At 37.9% G+C, this 25,170-nt stretch overlaps 1 protein-coding gene across 1 annotated transcript; it reads left to right on the top strand.

The window, feature by feature from the left end:
- Positions 1 to 20,954, top strand: SMARCE1 (SWI/SNF related, matrix associated, actin dependent regulator of chromatin, subfamily e, member 1). Its single transcript, XM_023204199.2, has 11 exons — positions 1 to 488; positions 2,422 to 2,473; positions 2,650 to 2,693; positions 5,751 to 5,855; positions 10,756 to 10,836; positions 11,800 to 11,931; positions 12,223 to 12,394; positions 15,920 to 16,092; positions 16,594 to 16,695; positions 17,693 to 17,903; positions 19,682 to 20,954. The coding sequence occupies exons 2-11, from the start codon at positions 2,467 to 2,469 to the stop codon at positions 19,888 to 19,890; spliced, it is 1,236 nt and encodes a 411-aa protein (XP_023059967.1). The 5' UTR covers positions 1 to 488; positions 2,422 to 2,466; the 3' UTR covers positions 19,891 to 20,954.
- The last annotated feature ends 4,216 nt before the right edge of the window (positions 20,955 to 25,170 follow it).

Here is a 25,170-nt window from a genome sequence, read left to right as displayed (position 1 = left end):
TCGCGCTGAGCGCCTCCCGCCGTCTCCCACTGCAGCCCCCACCGCCCCTTCGCAAGGCTCGGCGCCTCCCGCCATCTCCCACTGCAGCCCCCACCGCCCCTTGGCAAGGCTCGGCGCCTCCCGCCACCTCCTCGGTCGCTTCGGCCGCTCCAGCTCCTCACAGCCGCTAAACCCAGGCCTATCCCGCGGTCGGTTCTCCTCGGCCCTCTTCGCCGTGACGAATCGGCGCCCGGCTAGGAAAGTATCCAAATTCGGGGAGTTTTGAGGAACCAATGGGGCCTGAAAAAAATCCCGGAGTGTGCTAAGCATCACCGCATCCTCACTAGAAGGTTTATTTTTTCCAAAGAGGGTCGGGTGGGGCCCCGAAAACAAAAAAATTAAGAAGAGTGTGGAAAGTGCGAGTGCGGAAGCTCCGGACGCGAGGGGCGGGGCGTGCGCGGGACAAAGGGAAGCGAAGCCGGAGCTGCGGGCGCTTTTTCTGCCCGCGGGTGAGTGTTTCCAAGTGGGCCGGACCGGGTCGGTGGGGGCAAGTCGTGGTGTCCCCGCTTGGCTGAACTCCGAGTTCCTGGGGGTTGCTGGGGTTCAGGCTTGGCCGTGGGGCCACAGCCGAGAGCCTGTTGCGGCCTCCTTGAGGCCTAGCAGAGCGAGGGTTGGCAGGGAGTCCCATCTGGGGCCCCCTCCTTGGAGGCAAGGCCGGTCACCCGAAATTGGTCAAAGCACCTGTGCATACCCCGTTTTAGGGGAGTTGCTAGTAAAGTACGTTCTCCAAGACAATGAGAGCGACCTCAGGAAGCCCGCGGGCGAGGCAAGTCCGTGGTTCTCACCCCCAGGAATAAGGTTCCCCCATTGGTTCAGGCAGCGACCTGAGGACTCACGATGTGGCTTATGGAGACGAGCAGAGCTCTGAAATAGTTTGGCCTGGGTTTGAAACCCAACTCTGGCACTTCCTGTCTGCATATGGCTTCAGACAAGTTGTTTAGACTCTCCGAGACTCCCTTGTTTCATCTGTAAAATGGGGATAGCTGTACATATCAAGTTCTTGTGACTGTTAAGCGAAATAGTGTCATAAGCCTACCCCGTATAAAGTATTTCTTGAACAAATATTTATCGGGTATTTATTTTTATGCCAGGCACCAAGGATGGATCCAACGGTGGACAAATGTACAAGCCCACTCTTAAATTTTATGTTCTAGCAAAGGAGAACAATAATTTTAAAGTATTAACAATGAAGTATAACGTACAGGGAGCTTATGGCAGTTGTCAGTGTCCCCTGCAGCGAGGCCTCCTGGATGTTGACAGCTCCCTTAATGTGAGCAGAAAGGAAATCTACATCAGAATCAAAGGTTTCTGACTGTTCTTTAAGAGGGAAAGACTCAGGTTGGACCATTGAGAAAATGAACTGTTTCTTTCCACACCAGGACTCATTCCTTACGCTCCAGGGAATCTCCTTAAAATGAATAATAGAAGTGAAAAATCGCATCTATTCCACATAACTTTGGATGCAAATACCTCCAATAGTCATAGAAGTTTATTTGCCTTCTTTCTAAAGATGAATTTTTGTCTTTTTGTACCTCACTATTTGTGATGTATGTTGATGTAAAGAACAAGCTCACATGTGCCTGATTATGTTGTGAGCTGGTAATACTAAGAACAAATTTCCTAAGAATTGAGCTGGGTCCTGCCATAGTCCCTGTTTCCAAGTAGCATACAATCTAGCCATATTGACAAGATCTAATATCATAGATCTGTGTAAACTGTATAGGAATACAGATGGGGGAGCAATTAATTCTCCCCAGGTAATGTATCAAGAAAGTTCCATTGAGGAGAAAAATTTTGAAATGGGCCGTGAAGGATGAATAAGAATTTTTCATGTAGACTCTCAAAATTTATTCCCAGCATTTATGAAGCTATTTACCACTCTAAGAGAATGCGAAGTTCATTGTCATACCAATTACGTGTTGCACTGCCTCCAGGAATAAAATGCTGCCCAATTTTCATAAAAATTGTTATCCCAAAAACATGGTACAGTTGCTGATCAAGGAGCTCTCAGTATCTGGTAGGCCTTGTTGGGTTGGACTCTTAATACATCACTTTGTATTCTCATCCTTGTATCAGTCTGATGAAATGTTTACATGGCGTCAGCAAAATGTTTTCCATACAAGAGGTAGCTTTGTATCACTAGAAAAAACCTGAAAGTACATTTCTAAATATCCCCAGTACTTTATTTTAGTCATTTAATTCTAATCAACCAAATCTCCTATAAGAACTAGTTAAAATATGCAAAAGGCTTAATTACTAGGAATTAAGGTGAAGTAATTTTACTCAGAAATACCAATTAAATTACCCTATTCATTAGGAAAACATTCTCGTATGCTTGCTGAGTTTTGATTCTCTTTTTTTTTCCTTTTTTTTTTATTTTAGTGTCTCAGATTCATTCTTAAGGAACTGAGAACTTAATCTTCCAAAATGTCAAGTAAGTTTCAATTTTTATATTTATCAATCTATGTTAATAAGAGACTAATGCCCTAGCAAGTGGGAATTCCAAAATACTCTCATTTTTTTTTCTTCAAAACAGGACCATTGGTAGTTTTGTTGCATAGTATTATATCTCAGTTGTTTACAAGAAGTTATTTATTTTCTTTCAAACAGAAAGACCATCTTATGCCCCACCTCCCACCCCAGCTCCTGCAACAGTAAGTTTTAATTTTCTTGTTAATGTAATAGCCAAGTCTGGCCTTGATACAAAAACCCAGATGTCTTCCAGTGACAGTCACTCAATCATCACAGCAACAGGATGAAATTCAGCTTAAAAGAAAAAAAAAAAAAAAAAAAAAAAAAGCATTTCCTACTAAATAAAATAATTATTTGCATCTTTCCTTGAACCAACCCCAACATTTAAAGAAACAATACTGTAAAACTCCAACCTCCTATGCTCAGTTTGTTTTGGTTTTTTCTTTGTAAATGGGAAATAAGTGAAAGTTTTACCATTTCTTTCTTATTAATCTTCACTATTAAGAGTCTTTAAGTTGTTAATGAATGAATGCTCATTCTGGCTTTTTTGTTAAACCTAACCTTCAACTGGTTATGTTTTTCTCTCCTTTCTTGTCTCTCTATAAAATTTTCATATTAAACAATAAAGCTTCTGAAACTATACTCATTGTAAGTATTTTCAAGCTGTTCAAGTAAAGATTTCATTATCTATGGGTCAGATCTTGTTATTGAATCTTTTTCCACTCCATAAATTATATTTTATTGGTTTGGAAGTATATATCTTTTGAGGTATTTAAAAAGTAGTTGTGAACATGTTTTTCACCCAGCAAGCTCTGGCCCAGCTTGGTCAGCATGTAAAATAATTTTCCAACCTGCAAAACAGATTTAGCAGTAACTGTTCAGGTCTTGCTGAAATGGCTTCCTTGTTGGTTTTTTGGGAGGGGGGTTTTGTTTGTTTTTTAAAAAACACTGTTAACATGACCAAATTCTGCAAAATTAGTTCTTTAATATTAATCCTTCCTTCCATACCCCCTACCACCTAAATTTCAGGCTAGTCTGCTTTTCACTACTAATTAGGTCCTTGTGTAATTTTGTTTTCTCCGCTAGAAAACTATTCATATTTACTAACCCTCAGATGTATGTTTTAGTTACATTTATCAACAATTTGTTTTTCTTTGGTGAGATACTTTTAAAAAGAGATACTGTACCATATGTTCTCATTTCAATTTATATCATATACAGGCTCTAAAGTTAATTCCAGTAGACCGTAAAGTCCTGTGCTTGGTTTCTTTTCTTTCTTAAATCAAAGAACATTTGTTATGACCATCTCCATGGCATTCCGCTAGTGGCTATACAGGTGGAGCTGAACAATTGAGATTCTGACCTCAAAGAGCTAACCATGTACTTCAGCTTTGGAAATGGTATAATTATAATGTTTTGCTTTCCATTTTTTTTTTTTTTTTTTTTAGTTTCCTTATTTTTATAACATTATTGCCTCATAATGTTGAACAGTGAGTCTTATTATTTATGCTAACTTTGAAGGTGTCATTTTGACATAAATACTGCCTCTGACAATGTGTCATATCTTGAGGACAAACTTGATTTTTTGAGATTAAAATATTTCAAAAATGAAGTGTCCCCTTATAACTTACTATGCGTAAAAAGGAATTTTTTTTTTGCCTTTCTTTAGTTATATTTTTGTGCCATTATAATTTCACATTAACACACAAAATATAGAAAACTAGGGATTAAAACATCCAACAGAATGGATACTAAATTAATTATTCTCCTTCCTTCTTTCCATTACTCCTACCACCACCACCATCACCACCACTACCAACACTATCACCACTATCACCTCCGCCACCCAAATGTACCACTCCAAGTAATATGCACTTCTTTCATGCCTTTGATACTTCATCTGTGTTTTGCCTACTTAAATATGCTTAATTTGCGTCTTTTCTAACTGTATGGACTAGAAATTGATCAGCTGTTCTCTTTTCTCCTAAAGAGTATCAAATGTAATATCTGCTTAAATGTCTTTCTTTTGGGTACTAAGGATATGTGCAGTGGCATGTTTTAGGAAACTGTGTTTATTTTGTAACAGCTACAGCTTAGTTGGAATGTGTTAAGTGTATTTTACATTATACAATTAAGGACCAATATTGTTAATTGCATGTAAAAATGAAATTGTCACATATTTTGATTGAGCTTTACAAGGTAAAATACCCTAATTTTGGTCTCTCTCTACTATATTTTTTCTATGCATTATGCCTTGGTTCTCATGAACATTGAGTGTCATTGTATTAGCCCCAAGGCCACTGCTATATAAGAGCCCATTTGTGATTACATCAACACATAATTCACAAAAACCAAGAGTTCTGTTGCTGAAATGAGCAGTTGTGTTTTGAAAGGGTGAGAGCTATCAGGAAACTAGATGAAAAAAGAAAATTCAAGTCTATCAACTAGAAAAGTAGTTCACATTGAGACTAAATGCAGAAATGTTTTCATGATTGACCTGTGGAAGATGGATCAAAGAAGAGATGGAAGAGAAATCCTATAAAAGAATGACTGGGTTGAAAAGATCAGATAGTACCCCAGAATGAAATCCATGCATTTCTTACAAGTCTTTGTTTTAAATCATGTATGTGACATCCATCAAATTCAGCATATGTTCTTTTCAATTGACAAATCCTGGCTTCCCGATTTGAGTCTCTTCTCATTTCTCACATTATATAAAATGATTTAAAACTGTCTTTGCAATCAGATCCATTTCTTGTTTTTGTTTTTAGTAGATGAATACATTGGTGGCATCCACATGTCAAATAAATTGTGTTTTGTTTTGCATGTAGTGTTTTCAGAGTTCTAGTTTATCACACTTTAAGCCTTCCTATCTCAGTCTTCATATATTGCTAAGTTGTTATATCCTGTTGTTGACCATAAAGTAATCCTGAATGTTTTAAACACTTCAGTGTATTGCTTACCTCCAGAAACAAAACACGCATTCACAGTCACACAAACACCCCCAGTCCCTGCAAAAAAGAAAGAGAAAAACAACCAAAGGACACTGCAGACAGGTTTCTCAATGAAAGAAAAATATCTAATTTCCTTAGTGGAAGAAAAGAACAATTACAACACATCATTGCTTGTTTAAATTCAGGTTGCTTTTGCATGCCATATGCAGATCATTTTTCATTTCTGTGTTTTCCTCGTTTGAGCTCATTTCTCATTCGTGTTTTTGTCTCATTTGTTTCCATCAGCAAATGCCCAGCACACCAGGGTTTGTGGGATACAATCCATACAGTCATCTCGCCTACAACAACTACAGGCTGGGAGGGAACCCGGGCACCAACAGCCGGGTCACGGTAGGAGAATCAACTATTACAGCATCCGGCAAACAACTGGAATTGACCAGAAATGCCTTCAGAATTAGGTCTTTTTGAATTATAAGCACAGCCATTTAAAAAAATTTTTTTAACCTAGCTTTTTGACTATTTTCAACATTCATTGTAGCATCTCACACTGAAAAAATAAATAGTGAGATCTGGAATGTATATGGAAGAAAAGAAAAATCCATTCTCTTTGGTGGTTGGCAGGGATAAAGCCTTGAGCACTTGATGCTTATACTGTATGGAAACAAACAGAATTTCTTCTGGTAAAAATTCCCTTTTTGGCATAAAGAGTATTTTTCGTTTTTATAAGGTGATTGGCATTAGTCTCAAGGATTCAGTTTCTAGTAAAGGCTGGGCTTTCAGACCTGGCTTTTTCAGGGCTGGAAAGCTTTTGGCTGGTATACCAGTTTGAATCGCTACCCATAGTTATTTGTCTTTTGGATTTACTAGTTGACCTTCTAACTGAGACTCATTTCTCTACAGTGAAAAAGAGAAAAACGTTTTAATGTCACCTCAAAGAAATGCAGAATGAAGACTGAATGAAATTAATTTGAAGTATCAAACTATATACATACAACGAGAAGCGCATTTCTAATCCTTAGTTTAAGAGATATGATTTCTGAAACTTAGGATGTTTCATTTAAATGTTCAGCCTAAGATTTCAAAATTGGATGATACACTTCAAAGCTTTTAGTTTAGAATCATCTTAAATTTCATTCAAAAAAGTTTAAGTGCCAAAAAAGCCAATAATTATAAAAATGACTTACTAAAGATAAAAAATCCAAAAGTCAAATACTACATTGGAATGTAGTGTTGGTGAGAATTTAAACAACCCAGAATGGCTGTAAAGTTTTTAATATCTGGTTTTTGTTTGCTGTATTCATAAGTAACAAGTGCCTTCTATTAATGTAACTTCAAAAAAGCCCTCTCACCCTGTAGTCAAGCTAGAACTGAAAGTTTGTAGCTATCAAATGAATGTCTATCTTGATAAGCATATTGCTTAGCTTGATAGGTTTTGTTTTGTCTAAATTTTTCATTGTTTCTGCATAATTTGTACTTCATAAGCATATCAAGTTTTATGTGCCATGCATATTTCATGGTATCTGAAAAGAATTCTGACAAAGTGTGTGTATGTATGCATTTCACAATGCATACAATTTTTATGTGCATCAGTACATGTTTTTCCCTGGCCTAAATGTGTTGTTTCACAAGTGTAATGGGTGGCAAGGTTTGCAGATGATAAAGAACATTTTAATTTAAACAATGAACAGAATCAATCTTGGATCTTCATGTTAATGCAGAAATTTTTTCACGGGCAGTAAACAAGAATGATTGCATTTAATAGCTCTATACAGTCACCTCTTGATTATCTATGTTAATGGAATACAAATGGTAACTATAATATTACAATAATTTGTCTTTTGGTTTTGTGTAAGCATTTTGTTTTTAACTTGGATGTAGCTGTGGGGGATTCTCTGTTAAAAAAGTGAGATTGTTCGATGGAGACTAGGAAGAGAAAGTGCACTCCCAATCTGAAATCACTCATCTGTTTCTTCTCATTCCTTCTTGGCAAATGTTAAGAACTGAGCATTTGGCGTGGACACTAGCTACATGGTAGAGGAAGTGTAAAGAGGTGTGGGGCATGGAAAATTTGGTGTGTTGGTCCTTTATGGAGATTTACTTTGTATTATCCTCATAACACCAGGTTGAAGTGTAATCAAACTGCTATATGAAGAAGAGCCTAGAAAATGTGGAGGTTTTACACTACTTGCCCTGTTTTCTATATCTAGTTTAAGCTGTTAGGACTCAATGGCTCTGATTTTGACCATAATAAAAGCATTTTGATTTTAATAAAAGCATTGTGACCCTAGTTATGCATTACTTTTGGGGGTGAGGAGAAGCTCCCATTTGGTATTATTGTGTGCATATTGCATCAGTGGTTTTCAAGGAATGATTTTGTGAAGCCCTGTCCAGTAGCTTCTGGTAGGCTGTAGAGAACATTGGGTTTCCCTGGTGACTGCAGTATACTTGGATAGTTCTCAGACAGTAAATACTTTATATAGCATGTCAAGACCTTTTGGAGTGCTTATGATAGCTACAAGATGGAATTCATTCCTAGTCAGTTCTTCATTCAGATGATAATTAGCATTCTCTTGAGTACAGGTGTGAAAACACATTGAGACAAATATGTCTTTAAAAACAGCTTGTTTTTGTACATTAATAGAAATTCAGTCCTAGAAGAAAGCTCTCAAATAAGTTCTTGCTAGAGAAACAGCTGAGAATTACAGAAGAAACAACAACAAAAAACTGAGTAGCCAAGATAAATTTCACAAAATCATGAATTTTATTCGTAGGCGATTTCTTAAGACCTTACTCTTCTGTAAGCCCAGTTCTACCCACCTCTCCATTGGAAATTGAAAGCAGAAAATTGGAAAGAGAGTTGCTGCTAGAGGTGGATTTCCTGATAGTAGCAAGGAAAGAAACAGTTCAAAAATGCAAACACATTCTCCAAAAGCATAGCCATAGTCCACTGAAAGAGCCAACAACAGATTTTCGCATTTCACACACCCGACAGAGGGTTACAGCACAGCAAAACAGTGGTGGTTTCCAATTGAAGCTTATCCAGAAAGGGTCTAAAGTATGTTCAACTTTTTTTTACAGAAATGTTTAAGACATTGTAGAAAGATGTGTGTCTGAGACATTAAATAAATTGGAGGTGTGTAATGATACAAATCTTTACTATCCTGAAAACCATCTGGAATTTTAACTTTATTATTGTTTTGGGGTGTTTTTTTAGTTTGGGTTTTTTTGTTGTAAGTTGACTGGTCTCAATATATAGATGATTTATGTACCTTTCTTTGGGAGAAAGGAGGAGAAATAGCAAATCCATTAATATAAATATGATTCTTTGAAAAATATCAAAGCAAATACTACTATGTTTTTAAAGTGTTTTAATTCATACTTAAAGCTCGAAAGCATAGACATTTTAGAATTCTTTACCTCTTTAATTTCAAAAAAATTTTGACAGTAGTCTTAACCACCTCAGTTATGGGCACAATTTCAACTTTATTTGTAACCCATTTCATGGAATTCTGAAGGTTTGTGTTGGATATGAGTTGGAAATGCTTTCTAATAACTGTGTGTGAAGAAGCAGACTTTTGTGTGTCTGTTCCTCTGAATCCATAGTCTTACAGGAATTCCCTTTCCCCTTAAAAGAACTTGTACAAACCCTTATATAGGTTTCCCTTTATTGGCTGCTACCCCACCACTTTTGACAGTTTCCATGGCCCTGGCCATCTCACGCTCTTACCCACTGCTGGCCAAAAACAGTGTCTGTCTACCGGGCACTAGCATGAGGTGTAGTGAGAACGCATGGGAGGAATGGAAAGAGAGGAAATACTGCTTCCAAGGCGAAATGCTTTCTAATAACTTCATATATGAAGAAGTAGAGTTACAGGGATGGAGAGAGACCCTTGTAGGAAGAGGAAACATTTCTTGATCATAGTGGAAAAGGACACAAACATGCTAATCCCTGAGCCCTCAAATGAAAAATAAGGTTATGATTGGGGTCTCAGCCCAGGGTGGAGGAGTATCTCTGGAGTTTTATCATAGCAACAATAGAAGGGGAAGCGAACAAAATGTTACTTTAGTTTTCTTATAAGAATTTGCCAATCCTGTCTTTTGATAATTAGAATGAGGCCAGCACTTCATTTCTCCAGCAGGGAGAGTCAATATCAGAGGAGATCTCCTGAAAATTTGCAAATTGTCTGAAATAGCAATGATTTTTCTTATTCTGGGTCTTTAATCAAATGCAGTCATGTATATTAAGAGGAGACTAAAAAGTTCAGAAATAAATACTTTTAGATGGGTGTTATCTGGGTGGTCTACCAGAAGCTGTCTGGAATCTCACCTAGACTTTAGACCACAGGAAAAACTGATCACTTTATCTTTCTCTTTCCTTCTTTTTTTATTTTTTCTCTCACCTATTTTTGCTTTACCTTTTTAAAAAATATTTTTCAGTCTTCCCTCCCCCTCCTTTTCTTCTGTCTCTCTTTTCCTGCACATCACATCTTTCCTTTTCCTCTGTCTTACCCATAAAACCAAACATTTTTAATGGAATGGAGCTTCTTGATACAACGCCTCAAAAATAACAATCAGGCCCCATATCTGCCACTTCTCTGTTCCGGATAAACTTATTTGCTTTTGCACTGTGATTAGGACTAAGGACAAAAAAAGGTGTGACTTTCATTCACACTTCTCCTTCCCCTTTACAAGAAAACCACTAGGTAACAGACAGAACCTTAAGAGAAATAAAATCTCTAGCCTGGCAAAGGAGGTAAAGTGGTTTGTTATTTCACTAATTGTTTTTGTTTCTGAACCTGAGAAGTTGTTTTTGTGGTGATATTGGGAGTACATTCCTGACATAGTGCTAATAGGTTAAGGCCCCTGTAGACAGTGTGAGAATGGTAAGTGTTAAGGGTTCAGATCCTGCTGCAGATAATCAAGTGTTGACTGTATGTGTAATGGTAATTGAGCAGAATAAGAGGGTGCCAGGTAATGTCCTGAATGTGAGATGGTTGATATATAACCATATATTTTCAATGTATGGGTTACTATGTAATATTTTATTTGTTCCTGCAGCCAGGTTGTCAAAGCATTGGCAATAAACTGCTAAGTAAAACATTTAAAAAGTATGTGCTTAAAGTCGTTTTCTTTTGAACATTTCTGAATTTGCAGTGATAGCTATTTTCAGTGGAGAAAATATTTGGACGAGTAGAAGAAAGGCGCATTAGAATTTTTTAAGGAACTCTCTTTTCAGTTTGCCGGTGAACTCCTTACAGTTGAATAATGAATGTATTTAACTCTTTTGTAGGCATCCTCTGGTATTACGATTCCAAAACCCCCAAAGCCACCAGATAAGCCGCTGATGCCCTACATGAGGTACAGCAGAAAGGTAGGCGCTTAGGACCTGGAAAGGAGTGAGGACACTGTCTTTGCTGCTGCTTTCTTTACATCCAATTTTAGATTGGCTTAGCCAGCTTTTCTGTGCATATTCAGAGGAAAGGACCAAAAAAATACAGTTTTTAAAGCAATTAGTTCTTATTTCAAAATTCCAGAACTAAAATCCAACAAGAGGAGCATGATTAAATAAACTGTTAAAATCCTTAAGATAGAATGTTCTGTGGCCATTAAAGTCATGTCTTTTGGAGAATATTTAATGACATGAGGAAAATATTAAGTGAAGGAGGACTACAAGACTACATGAATTAATATCTCATTTTTATAAAAATAATGGCAACCACATGTTAGTTTGAAGGGGGAAAACACAGAAGACAATGGTTATCTCTAAGCAGTAAGCTTATGGTAGTTTTTATTTTCTTTTCCTCAAGTTTTCCCTTTTTTTTTTTTTTTTTTTTTTTGGTGATGAACTTACATTACTCTTAAAATTAAAAAATAGCCAATATCTTTATTAAAAGGCAGAGCATTATAACCACTATCTAGAAATTTTAAACCTTTTGATCTTGACTATTACATTGGTTTTTGATAATATGATGTATTGTGTTATACAGATTAAGCACTTCTAAATTCACGTGAACTTTTGGTGACATAGACTGTGTTATTGAAGTAATTCATCTTAAGTGTCTGTAGTGATTGGAGATATTCTTGCATATCACACTGAAGTATTTGTAAGTGAGTGACATGATGTCTGAGATCTATCTTAAAATAATACAGTAGGGCAAAGATAACCTGAGGTTGGTCAGTCGTTGATCATTGTTGAAGTAGGCTGATGAGTACATAGAAATTTGATACTGTTTTCTCTGCTTTTTATGTTCAAAAGTTTCCATATTAAAAAGTATTTTTAAAGGTCTGTACATTTAGACATCAGTATTAACATTTCATCTGTTTTCTTTTTAAGGTCTGGGACCAAGTAAAGGCTTCCAACCCTGACCTAAAGTTGTGGGAGATTGGCAAGATTATTGGTGGCATGTGGCGAGATCTCACTGATGAAGAAAAACAAGAATATTTAAACGAATACGAAGCAGAAAAGGTAGGATAGGGGCTCACAGTGGGATAGATAATGTGTAAAATACATAAACACTAGCTTACTATTTATAAAAGAAACATAAGATTTGGTCAGAAGGCTGATGCTGTACTGAGACTCTGTCTACCTGAGTCAAGTCAATTTCTCAAGGCCTCAGATTTCTTGTCTGTAAAAAGGAGATAATTATCCAAACACCCTGTTTACATCATATCTTTTGATATTCAAATGAGATAACATAAGTCTGCATTATAACCTGCAAAATGTTAATTATAAAAACAAAAAACATTTGAATTTCAGATAGAGTACAATGAATCTATGAAGGCCTATCATAATTCCCCCGCGTACCTTGCTTACATAAATGCAAAAAGTCGTGCAGAAGCTGCTTTAGAGGAAGAAAGTCGACAGAGACAGTCTCGCATGGAGAAAGGGGAACCGTACATGAGCATTCAACCTGCTGAAGATCCAGATGGTAAAAGAAAAAAAGTGGGGTTTTGTTTATGCTTTCTCTGAGAGTTAGGATATGAGTAATCTCTTAGGTGTGTTTTATTTCTTATCCTAAATGGAAAAGAAAGCATAATTTGTGTGTCATCTCAGTATTTTGGTTATATTGAGTAAGATTTGTATGTGAATTTCCCACAAGAAAAAGAAATATCCTTTTGAGTGCAGAAAATGGCAAAAATTATTTATTGTTTATCAAAATCTTTGTACTAAAAATGCATGAAAGGTTTTTAAATGACAATCAGGATTTTGCCTCATCTGCTTTTAAAAAGCTAAATGCATTCTAGTTATATCCTGTTTTCTTACTGGTTCACTAAATTCGCTGAATTAAAGGCTCTTAAGGGAGAAGCTAATGAGTATGTGGAAACATTCCGAAGTTTCCTTTCCATTTAATTCAGAAATCCAATAAGAATGTATAAATATAGCTCATGCTACTGTTTGTATGGGTATACATGAGGGTACACCCATACAAATTTTATACATGCACACGAATAGCAGAGCTTCCTAATTGCCATTCTGTATGAGTAGTTAGCAGGTATGCTGATTGTTCTGGTCTTGTGCAGCCAGGCAGGGTCTGAAGCTGCAAGGAGACCCAGAGATAGCCACCTGCAGTGTGAACACACTCAACCACATATCTAGTGTGCTGTATAAATACTGATAGTTCCTCTGTGTACTGCTATGATGTGCAAAAGGTTAGAAGCTCTAGCTACAAGTGACAAAAACATCAGGAAAATGATTTAAGATCCCATCTTAAAGTTGCAGTAACAAAGAGGAAGGCTATAAGAACTTTAAAGACAGTATCAGTGAGGGAGGAAGCAATAATAGCACCTGAAGACAAGAATAAGTTGATAAAAGTGGGGAAAAACAGAAATCATTTTTTAAAATAATGGACTGGAATATTGTCAAATGTTCTCATAAATACAGACAGTGGAATGTAACACTATAGAGAATAGAATATGGAATAGAAACAGTATTGAGTGTTAAGCAGAATCAGCAGTGCTAAAGACACACTAGCATCCTCACACTTTAATTACTCAAATGGGATGATTAATGCCAGAGAAACATACAGAAGTGAAAAACAGAAGATGATCCAGGCTACAGATATTGGGAGGATAGGGGTCAGTACAAGAGGAAACAAAGGCTAGCAACATAAGTAGAAAATAAAGCTTTCATTAACACCATAAACATTGAGAAGGACTGAAGAGATTCACTCAGAAACAGTCTCAAACTTGGGCCTATTATGTTTTTAACTTTAAGGTTGGGTCTTAAAGTTGCTAGTAAGTAAGTTTAGGCAGTTATTAAGATGCCAGTATGAGAATGTCTTTAGCATGCCAGTATGAAAATGATTAGAAAGAGGAAGACTTGGGAGGTGGAAATGTATGTCAGATGTACATAAGAGAAAGGTGGCATCTGCATGAAGTACAGCAGCTACTGACTTCTTTAACAGAGGACTATCAAAAGATAGACATGACCAGGCGCCATGGCTCATGCCTGTAATCCCAATACTTTTGGAAACTAAAGCAGGAGGATCGCTTGTGGCCAAGAGTTTGAGACCAGCCTGGGCAACACAGCAAGACTCTTATCTCTACAGAATACTTAAAAATTAGCTGGGCCTGGTGGGTTGTGCCTATAGTCCCAGCTGCTCCAACTGAGGCTGAGGTGGGAGGATCAGTTGAGCCCAGGAGTTCAAGACTGCAGTGAGCTATGATCATGCCACTGCCCTCCATCCTGGATGACAGAGCAATACCCAGTCTCCAAAAAAAAAAAGGGCATGTGCAATTATCCACACAAGACAATGAAGGCTTTTGTTCAATGAGAGCCTCTTCATGGGATAAATAGCTGTTCAATTAGATCATAATTAGAAAAGCCATTCCCCGAAAAAAGGAAGCAGATGACTTACATGCAAGGAAGAACAAGCCCGAATTCTTAGACCTTATTACCCCATCTGTGGTCAACACTGGGGCCATATAAATGAAAGAAGAAAATAAAAAATAACAAAAACAGATAACTTAGACAGAGGTAGCACAGAGGTAGCACAGATATACCATATATAACCCTGAAGGTGAAAAACTCTTAAAAAGTAGCAAGGTTACAGAGTTTTTTAAAAAACTGTATCTTACCTAATAGCTTTAATTTCAAAAGTTTATTGCCTAAAGAAATTACTCAAAAGGAAACAAAAGTAATTTTTTTAACTTTTTACAAAAACAACAGTTTTTAGCTGTAGTATTTATGATAATGAGAATTTTAGGAACTACTTAAGTGCGAGACAATAAGAGAGGTGCTAAACTGACATAGGAGCACCACAAAGGCCTCTAACAGGGTTCCCTCTGTAACAGGCTTCCCTCTAACAGGCTTCCCTCGTAACAGGGTTTGCTCAAGTATGGTTCCTCCCTGTCTGGTGGGACACTGAGGTGATTAAGTGGATCAAAAAGGAGCATTTGTTTTAGTATGTATTGCTACAGAGAAAGCTTTTTTTTTTTTAAATGAGTTAGTTTAAAGAAAAATGTTAAGTAAACAATAGTACAGGCTGTTAGTAGATATATGAAAAACTATGAAGGCGATAGAGCAAAGACTGAGATTAAGGAAACACTAGATACCTATTAAAAGTAAGCCTGTAGGGTGTGCGCAGTGGCTCACACCTGTAATCCCAGCACTTTGGGAGGCCAGGATGGGCGTATCACGTGAGGTCAGGAGTTCAAGACCACCCTGGCCAACATGGTGAAATCCTGCCTCTACTAAAAATACAGAAATTGGCTGGGCATAGTGTCATGTGCCTGTAATTCCAGCCACTTGGGAGGCTGAGGCACAAGAATCGGTTGAACCCGGGAGGTGGAGGTTGCAGTGAGCCGAGATTGGGCCACTGCACTCCAGCCTGGGTAACAGAGCAAGATTCTGTCTCAAAACAAAACGAAACAGAAGCATATAAATCAGACCCGTACAGCTGGCTAAGTGTAAACTGACAAAAATTAAATTTGGAATCAAAACATTTATTTTTCTTCTATAACATTACTTGGCCTGGGAAACTGAATATTGTTAGAGATGATGTTTCCTCTGCTGTGATAATTTTACAAATTGGCATTTTCATAAAGTCACTGCCCAGTTCATATGTTGTTCGTTAGTTGTTATATGCCTTAAGTCACTAGCAAGAAAGTGAAACAGTGGGCAGAATTTCAATTACTGCCATCACTTGCAGCCTTCACATTGATTCCAAAGCCAGAAGAGACATGTTGTATCTCGTTTATGTTTTAGCCAAAGCCTTCTCAGACACACATCATCACTTAAAGACTGTGAGATAAATTACTACCTTGGCCGGTGAACACATTACGTCCTCTGTATGGTTTTTATCAAGTAACTGCCCAGTGCTCCCATGATGCTGGTCACGTCCCCTTGTTAGGCCAGCAAGGGCCATAGTTCCTTGATAATTAAGTGTTAACATGTTACACTCCTTTTTATGGTTACTGGTGACCTACTTTGCAGAACAATTTGTTCATTCCAGATTATGATGATGGCTTTTCAATGAAGCATACAGCCACCGCCCGTTTCCAGAGAAACCACCGCCTCATCAGTGAAATTCTTAGTGAGAGTGTGGTGCCAGACGTTCGGTCAGTTGTCACAACAGCTAGAATGCAGGTCCTCAAACGGCAGGTCCAGTCCTTAATGGTTCATCAGGTAAAGTCATAAAACATTCATTTCAATAAAATGGGCCTATACCACAAATCCCAGCTGACATGATTCCTACCCCATGCCTAAATGTACCTGTTAAATATGTCAATCTAAACTGTTCCTGATTTGGAGAAGAGGTTTAAGGAAGTGGACCTTTCTCAAATGTTTAATAAGTTTGTCATTAAAAACTATAATATAGAACCTTGTAATGGAAAGTATATTTGTTAAGAAATACATGTGAACTTAAGAATTTTGAGGCGTCCTGTCAATCTTTACTGCTCTACTAAATACTTTTTCCAAAGGAATTGCTCAGGCCTGAAACAGTATTCTTTAACATTTACCTATTGATCATAATCATTTCTTTGTGCTGCATTTTGTATTTTTTAAATGTTAGCTAGACTCACGTAATAAATGATCTAAAGTTCAAAACATTATTTGGTACACTGTGTGAAAGTGTGAACCATTAAAACATGAGACATAATTGTAAAGCCTCATCCTGTCTTGCAGCGAAAACTAGAAGCTGAACTTCTTCAAATAGAGGAACGACACCAGGAGAAGAAGAGGAAATTCCTGGAAAGCACAGATTCATTTAACAATGAACTTAAAAGGGTATCTGTTTAATATGTTAACTATACTTTTATCACCATACCTGTTACTTTATTTTTCCTCATTCTTTTTTCCAAAATAGTGTTTTTATTGAATGTTGTTCACTTTGAAACAGAGCTAACTTTACTATATAACCTGTAAGATCTTTTTTTTTATAAAATTGTTCCCAGGCCGGGCGCGGTGGCTCAAGCCTGTAATCCCAGCACTTTGGGAGGCCGAGACGGGCGGATCACGAGGTCAGGAGATCGAGACCATCCTGGCTAACATGGTGAAACCCCGTCTCTACTAAAAAAAATACAAAATACTAGCCGGGCGAGGTGGCGGGTGCCTGTAGTCCCAGCTACTCAGGAGGCTGAGGCAGGGGAATGGCGTAAACCCAGGAGGCAGAGCTTGCAGTGAGCTGAGATCCGGCCACTGCACTCCAGCCTGGGGGACAGAGCGAGACTCCGTCTCAAAAAAATAATAATAAAATAAAATAAAATAAAAAAATTGTTCCCATTTTCTTGACAAAATTGCAATAAATTTGAAGTATCATGAAGTATATGCATATCTACTAGGCCTATAAATGCTAGAGCCCTCTGATATTTTAAACTCCCATACAGTCATTAACTACTTTCATTTTATTGTGATTTATTCATCAAATGTCTTCATTAAATGTAATTTATAGTTTATACTTCGCATTCAGACAAGGAAATCTAGTTGGTAGCCCAGAATGTAAAATGGAAGCCTCATGTATACCCCAGAACTTCCACTATTTTGCCTCACCAGCTGCTCTGGAATATCCCATACTATATGACTGCTAGAGCAAGTTTTCTTTTCTTGTAGACCCAAGAGTTTCAGAGAAGACCTAGAACCACATTTTTTTGCACACATACACAGACACATAGGTGTATAGATATATATATAGTTTATAGGCAAGGAAACCAACTTTTGAAAGAATATATGTAGCTCAAAAATTATAAGGAAAAAACATTACCGAGTTCTGTTTTTTTCTGACTAGTTGTGCGGTCTGAAAGTAGAAGTGGATATGGAGAAAATTGCAGCTGAGATTGCACAGGCAGAGGAACAGGCCCGCAAAAGGCAGGAGGAAAGGGAGAAGGAGGCCGCAGAGCAAGCTGAGCGCAGTCAGAGCAGCATCATTCCTGAGGAAGAACAAGCAGCCAACAAAGGCGAGGAGAAGAAGGATGATGAGAACATTCCAATGGAGACAGGTAACCCACTAGCAACAAACGCAAAGGAAGTGCCAAGACTTTGGCTGTCTTTAATTTAGGTTTTTCTTTCTAAGTGCAGGTATTCGGGTACCTGCCACTGAGGGTGATTCCGAATACTAGATTTGACATGATATTGACGTTCAATATTTTAACCTTTAATGCTTACATTATTTATCAAGATGTGGTTATTACTGTTAAGATTGTCTTTGGTGTCCTAGGACAGCATTCTGCAAAGTAATACCTGTAAGGCAATCCTGCCCATCGCTTGTTTTTGTAAATAAAACTGGAACACAGCCACACGTGTTTGTTTACATACTGTCTGTGGCTGCTTTGGGGCTAAAACAGTATAGTTGAGTAGTTGCAGCAAAAACTGCCTGGCCTGCGAAGTCTAAAATATTTTCTGTCTGGCTCTTTACAGAAGAAAATTGCCAGCTCTGTCCTAGAAAAACCCTTACTTCTAGGTATACTGATTTTCCTGATTAAAAGCATCCCTCAAGGTAAAAAAAAAAAAAAAATTAAAAATAACTTGTATAAGTAAAACTTACATAAAGTACTGATTACATTGATCATCACTTGTAATTTTGAGACCACCTTACCGCATAGCGCTATTTTGACACTGCCTGGTACACTGTGTAAACGGGACTAAGCTAAAAGTAGTTATAGAAAACAAAACCAAAGGCTTCCTGGAGCATCGTTGGAAGAAGTGGGAGGGACAGTAGTGATACTTGGTTCTCAAATGACAGTCTCCGAGTGTCATACTTTGTACTCAAATGACAGCCATCTGGAAAACATGTAATGGAATATAGATATCTTTACCAGGTATTTCTGCAAAATTTAATCCAGCAGATTAACATTTTAAATAGTCATATTTTAAGTTTCACTATCTGACTCTCTTTCTGTTTTGTATGAACGTGAATTCATTCATCTTAATGAATTTGGAGCATGAGCACATTTTTGTGGTTAAAACAAGAGCTTGAAAATTAAAATACTGATTTTTGCTAATTTTGCAACTAGACGAACACTCAGTCCTTTGCCTCTGTTTTGGCATCTATGAATGGGGCGTGTCTTATGCTTAAGGTTTGCAGGTCTTTACTCAGGTTCTGTCCTCCTAGTTCAAGGGAAAAACCTGAAGAAAATTGTTTGAGACTATTAGAGCTAAAACCTCATGCTTTTAATTTCTTACAGGAAACAGCCCAGCATGACTTTAAACAAAGTGTCTAAAAGATCAACCTTGTATTATTTCTACAACTGATTTCTCCTTGTTTAATCTATAACACTACAGACTAACTCTTTCACTGTCCAATAGAAATAAAATGCAAGTCACATGTGAAATTTTACATTTTCTACTAGTAACATATTTTTAAAAGTTAAGCCAAACAAGTGTTTTAACAGTATGTTTTATTTAATTCAACATATCTTAAATAAAATTATTTCAACACGGAAGGAACATTTTTAAAATCAGCTTTCCTTTTTTTAAGTAGTCTTCAAATCCAATGTATATTTTCTACACATCTCAAGTCAGAAGCTAAATTTTCATCGGAAGTATTTGATCTGCATGTATTTAATAAATTTCATTAATTTACAGCTAAAAAGTAGATTTTCATACCCAAATTGTTCCAACATTCTTAAAAGTTCTTTAGTCACACTGGCTCATTTCAGGGGTTTAATAACCACATGTGGCTAGTGGCTACCATATTGGACAGCACCGCTGTATACTGTCAGCTTAACTAGAGTAAAATTTCATCTTGGAACTGACAGTGACAAATATGTGATTACAGAGGAGACACACCTTGAAGAAACGACAGAGAGCCAACAGAACGGTGAAGAAGGCACGTCTACTCCTGAGGACAAGGAGAGTGGGCAGGAGGGGGTCGACAGTATGGCAGAGGAAGGAACCAGTGATAGTAACACTGGCTCGGAGAGCAACAGTGCAACAGTGGAGGAGCCACCAACAGATCCCATACCAGAAGATGAGAAAAAAGAATAAATGTTGCCTTGTTTTATGTGTTCTAAATACTTTTTTAAATGAAAAAATGTTTTTTGGTTTTAATGGTGTTATGTGGTTTGTGTATTAATTTTTTCTTGTCCATATCACACCACCAAAGGCTTTTGGACCATTTAGCATCATGAGCCTAATGGCACAGTCAGTCACCTTTCTTAAGTGTTGTGAAGATGGCTCTTTTCTTTGGATCTTGTTTCTAGCCCTCAGCTGCTGAAAGCCTCAGAATTTAGGTTAATTGAGAAAACAGCCACCTCTTTTAGAGAATTATCCTTTGATGCTGCAGAATCTACTCTTACAATGCCTTCCTACAGCTCACTGGGGTGCTTACCAAAGCCATAGCTTTAAACCTTCCCAATCCCCATCAACAGCTTCCTGAAAGTTTCCTCTCTTGTTTACTTCTGCAAAGGGTAGCTTCTTAAAAACGTGATCATGTATGAGTAAGTATTTGTTCACTTACCCTTTTTTACTTTTAATCAATGTCAGATACCAAGAGTTGTGTTAAGAAGTTGAGTGTAGCCTGCAACTAACTACGCGTGGATCTTATTGATCCAGAAATAGTCCCCATAGTTAGAGTAGTTACTTATGAAATGGTCATTAAAGTGAACACAGCACATATACATTATCTGTACTGCTTTTTGTTGTGATTAATATTGGGTATGTTCTGGTAAATCCATCCTTATTGTATAGAAAGAAAATTACTTTTTTACCAGGTTTTCCAAAGACAGAATAGATCACAAAGCTCAAGGAATTTAATATTCTTGTAATGGACTAGATAATTCAAACTGATGAGCCCATTCCTGAAGAAAAACAGCTGGGAATTAAGTTAATCCCCTTGAAATTGTTTTACAATAATCAGAACATTCGAAACCTCAAGGCTCAGGATCCCATAGATCAGAGCCCACCTTTTTGATAAACTCTTAAAGTCTTGGAGACTAGAAGCAAGCTAGTTTGTGACACATATGCTTCCCAAAAACTAGAATAGATTTTTACTGAATAGTATATCTGATGGTATATGTTTCTTAAAGGTCCAAATGTAATAAAAAAAAAAAAATGAAAAAAAGGTCTCAGTGTTTTTAATGCACTACATAGTTGTATGCAAGATAGGCATCCAGTTTTTTTCTGTAATGCAGTGACAGTGTGGAATGACCACTCAGCCATTATGAATTTGTGTACTCAGGGCCCTTGTCTCACCCAACTGTCTCTATAAACTGCTGCAATAGTTTATTTGTACAAGACACTTGTGAAAATCACTTTTCTTACATTATAGTCAGTGTCACATACGGAAGTTGGTGTTTGACTCCAAAAGTAAAGGGAATATGGAGAAATCTGTAACGTTTGAACTATCTGAAAAAATGGCTAAGTAATAAATGTAAGTCCTGTGCTTATATGGAGAGAACTCTGTACCAGCATGAGTTAATTTATAGTGAATTCACTGCTATTCAGTTCATAGCACATTAGTGACTAGGAATCTATGTTCAGCTTCCTGAGGAGGGGAGGAAGCTTGATGTTGGGTGGAAACGACTCGACATCTGTTTCCTTGTGCGTCAAAGAACGAATTCATATCAAATAGATCTGTTGAGCTTTGGCCATTATATGGCTAAGAACTTCAGCCATCTCATCTCAGACAAATTGGACAGCCTCTTTGATACATTTTCTAGTAGTCAAAATGGGGCAGATGTAGTATAATATGGGTGGAAAACAGTGCCCCAGCAAGATACCAGGTTATTTACTGTGGTATGGAAAGCTCTAAGAGAATGAAGTGGTTCTTTTGCCCAGCTGGAAATAGCACTGGGAAAACAAGTCTCTCCAGACCAAGCCTGCCCATACAACACTGGCAATTGGTTGATGAAGGAATTAAGTCAGATGGGAGATGGGAATTTTTTTTTTTTTTTTTTTTTTTTTTAATTGGAGTCTCCATCTGTCGCCCAGGCTGGAGTGCAGTGGTGGCGATCTTGGCTCACTGCAACCTCCGCCTCCCAGGTTCAAGCAATTCTCCCTGCCTCAGCCTCCAGAGTAGCTGGGATTACAGGCTCTCGCCACCATGCCCAGCTAATTTTTGTATTTTTTAGTAGAGATGGGGTTTCACCATGTTGGCCAGGCTGATCTTGAACTCCTGACCTCAGGTGATTCGCCCACCTTGGCCTCCCAAAGTACTGGGATTACAGGCATGAGCCACCGTGCCTGGCCTCAGTTGGGATTTGACAGCTCTGAACCTCAGCAGGGGAAGACTGAAGTAAAAATCCACTTTGTCAGAGTGATATATGTAGACTTGTTGCTTGAAATCGTTCTCAGTTTAGAGAATGTGGGATGTAGTAGAGGTCTTTGTTTTTTTTCCCATGTCCCAACAGGCACTGGGGCAAGTTACTTAAACTCTGGAGCCTGTTTTAATTATAAAATAGATCAAACTGCTGTCTTTCTCGGTGTCCTTACTGCTCCTTGATTCTTAGTGCATTTATTTTGAGTATGAATGCATAAAGTCTGAGGGCCTAAATTTTATTAATTTTTAACAAATGGGAGAGGGGAATCCTCGATAGTCCCCCAATCAATTTTCCTTTTTTTTTTTTTTTTTTTTTTTTTTTTGAATGAGTCTTGCTCTGTCGCTCAGGCTGGAGTGCAATGGCGCCATCTCGGCTCACTGCAACATCTGGCTCCTGGATTCCAGCAATTCTCCTTCCTCAGCCTCCTGAGTAGCTGGGATTACAGGTGCCCGCCACCATTACCGGCTAATTTTTGTATTTTTAGTAGAGTCAGGGTTTTGCCTTGGCCAGGCTGGTCTCGAACTCCTGACCTCCTGATCTGCCCTCCTCTGCCTCCCAAAGTGCTGGGATTACAGGTGTGAGCCACTGCGCCTGGCCCCACAGTCCCCCAGTTTTCTAACAGGAATTTTAAAGTCTGTAACTTCTCCTGTCTATAAACAAGGCTGTCTTTTTAAATGACTCTCCTACAGGATGTGATAATTATGTATTCCATAAAGCCGAGATTTGGAGAGAGGTAAATAGCTATTTCACATTAATACAATAATGTAAATGCCCTATGGAAAAGATATAATACTTGGACTATGTTTTAAAGGGGAATCTGGGGTCATGCATATTGAAGTTTAACTAGATCCCTCCAGATTTTTGGTTTTGATCCTACACTTTTAGATACTAGTTTTGGATTTTAGGCAGTTGGTGCTGACGGTGTGAAACTTCTATTGCCTGAAGTTAAATTGAAGCTTTGGTTTCTCATGTGAACAGCAGTGAAGCTGGGATTATACTTTGTTAAGTCCTCATTTCAGAAATAGTTTCCCTCCACCCGCAAGCACTACCACACATGGTCTCCCCACCTGGTTTCAGCTAGTGCATTAGTTTTATCTTGTTTTTTACCGCTGGGCAAACCTTGCTGGAACAACGACTGACTTCATGATTTGCACATTTGGAGGGCTTAATGTCTTCACAAATGAAAAATCCACTGTGCAATAACAAGCTCAAAGGAACTCCGAACCTTTTTAGAAGAAATCATCCTCAATTATAATGTGGCTTACTGCAATAATGTTTCTTTGATCAGGATGGAAAGGAAAATACTGAGTTTAGCAGAAAACGGTGTCTAAATGTATTTGTAACAATACAATTGTTTATAAATGTTTTACATTGAACCGTAAGAAATTGCCAGTGTACGATTTCATCTACAAAATTACAATTTCACCTGGCTTAACCTAAATTCTGCATTCTGTACTCCAAGAATAAGGTCTTCGTGGCAGCTCTCTAAGTGTGAAATGATGGAACTTTCTGTTTGCCAGAATGACCTACACTTCTCTAATAGTTTATCTCATATTGTTAGCCAAACACTGATTAAAACGCAAATCTCAAACTATTGAGTTTTTTAAGAGCCTGATGTTTAAAATACACTGTGGTGAACTTATAGTTAAACTAGCTCGTTTATGTTCACACATTTTCTCATTTAGCACCGGAAAGTTTCTTATAGCTCTTTCGCATGCATTCAGGAGTAAAAAGTATTATATGGGGAGGGGAAATTCCCAAATGATAAAAGCTTTTTACCCAAAACTGAGACAGTAACTGCAGATAATGGCTCCCTTGGAGGAGCCACTTGAAAGAACGGAAAGGCTGCCTTAAACTCCTTGACTTTAAGGGGCAGCAAGGACCCCCGGTCAGCCACCTCCACACCCGTCTACAGAGCACTTGGTCCCAGGTCCCCTAAGGGCGTCATGGCTCTGCTTAAATAAATACCTCTAGTCCAGGGGAGTCCATCATCTCTTAAGATAGCTCATTCCTTCTTTAGTTCACTAAAGGTATTTCCTCCTCACCGAGCTAAAATCTGTCTTCCTATAATTTCAGCCTCCCTCTTACACACCTTGAAGTCAATTAGAGTACATGTCACCACCCTCCAAGTAAAAGATCTTCAAATATTTCAAGACATGTGCCCCTTGAGATCCTTTCAGAAGACAATTTCCATTTTCTTTTTTAGAATTTTTAATTTTTTAATGTCCAGAAAAATGTGGAACATAGATAGTTTACATTCTCATTATCCTGTTGTCTCCCCTCCAATGTGTCTCTCCTGGAATAGAAGGACTGTCTCTTTTCAAATACGTTTTTCTCTAATCTGGTAAAGTGTTTCCTCCCCAGTGTATTGTACTTGAGACACAACATCTCCAGATCATGGAAACCATCTGCCTAAAATACAGGGGTGGTCCCATGATGACCTCGAGGTCCTGTACAGCACAGAAGTTTTGTAACTGTACTACAGATTCAAGCTCCATGAAATGAGTGTTGATGAATGTTTTCAGAAGTAGCACAACGAGGAGCACACAGGTTCAGTTCACTGAGTTAGTACTTCTCAAACTCGATCATTTGCATGCCACCATCACAATTTTTACCGTTTCTGGGTACGACTTGTGCTATTATTACTTAGCAGCTTTCTTTGAATCAGCTTCTTCCACTTGGATGACTTATTTTAAAGGGAAACTGTGTATCAGCATAAATGTTAAAACCATTGTCTTTTGTCAAAAAAGAAAATAATCTTAACACAAATATTTTAGTAGTTCTGTTTAGACTTAAATATGTACTATGTAAAAGAGTATTATTTAAGGCCAAGTGTGGTGATTCATATCTGCAATCTCAGCACTTTGGGAGGCCGAGGCAGGAGGATCACTTGTGGTCAGAAGTTCAAGACCAGCCTGGGCAACACAGCAAGACCCTGTCTCTATTTTTTAAATAAAGGGTTTTTTTTAGAAAACAACAACAACAACAACAACATTCTTTAAATGGT

The sequence above is a fragment of the Piliocolobus tephrosceles genome, chromosome 16, assembly GCF_002776525.5.
Source record: "Piliocolobus tephrosceles isolate RC106 chromosome 16, ASM277652v3, whole genome shotgun sequence".
NCBI lineage: Eukaryota > Metazoa > Chordata > Mammalia > Primates > Cercopithecidae > Piliocolobus > Piliocolobus tephrosceles.
This window is presented reverse-complemented; position numbering and strand designations above follow the sequence as displayed.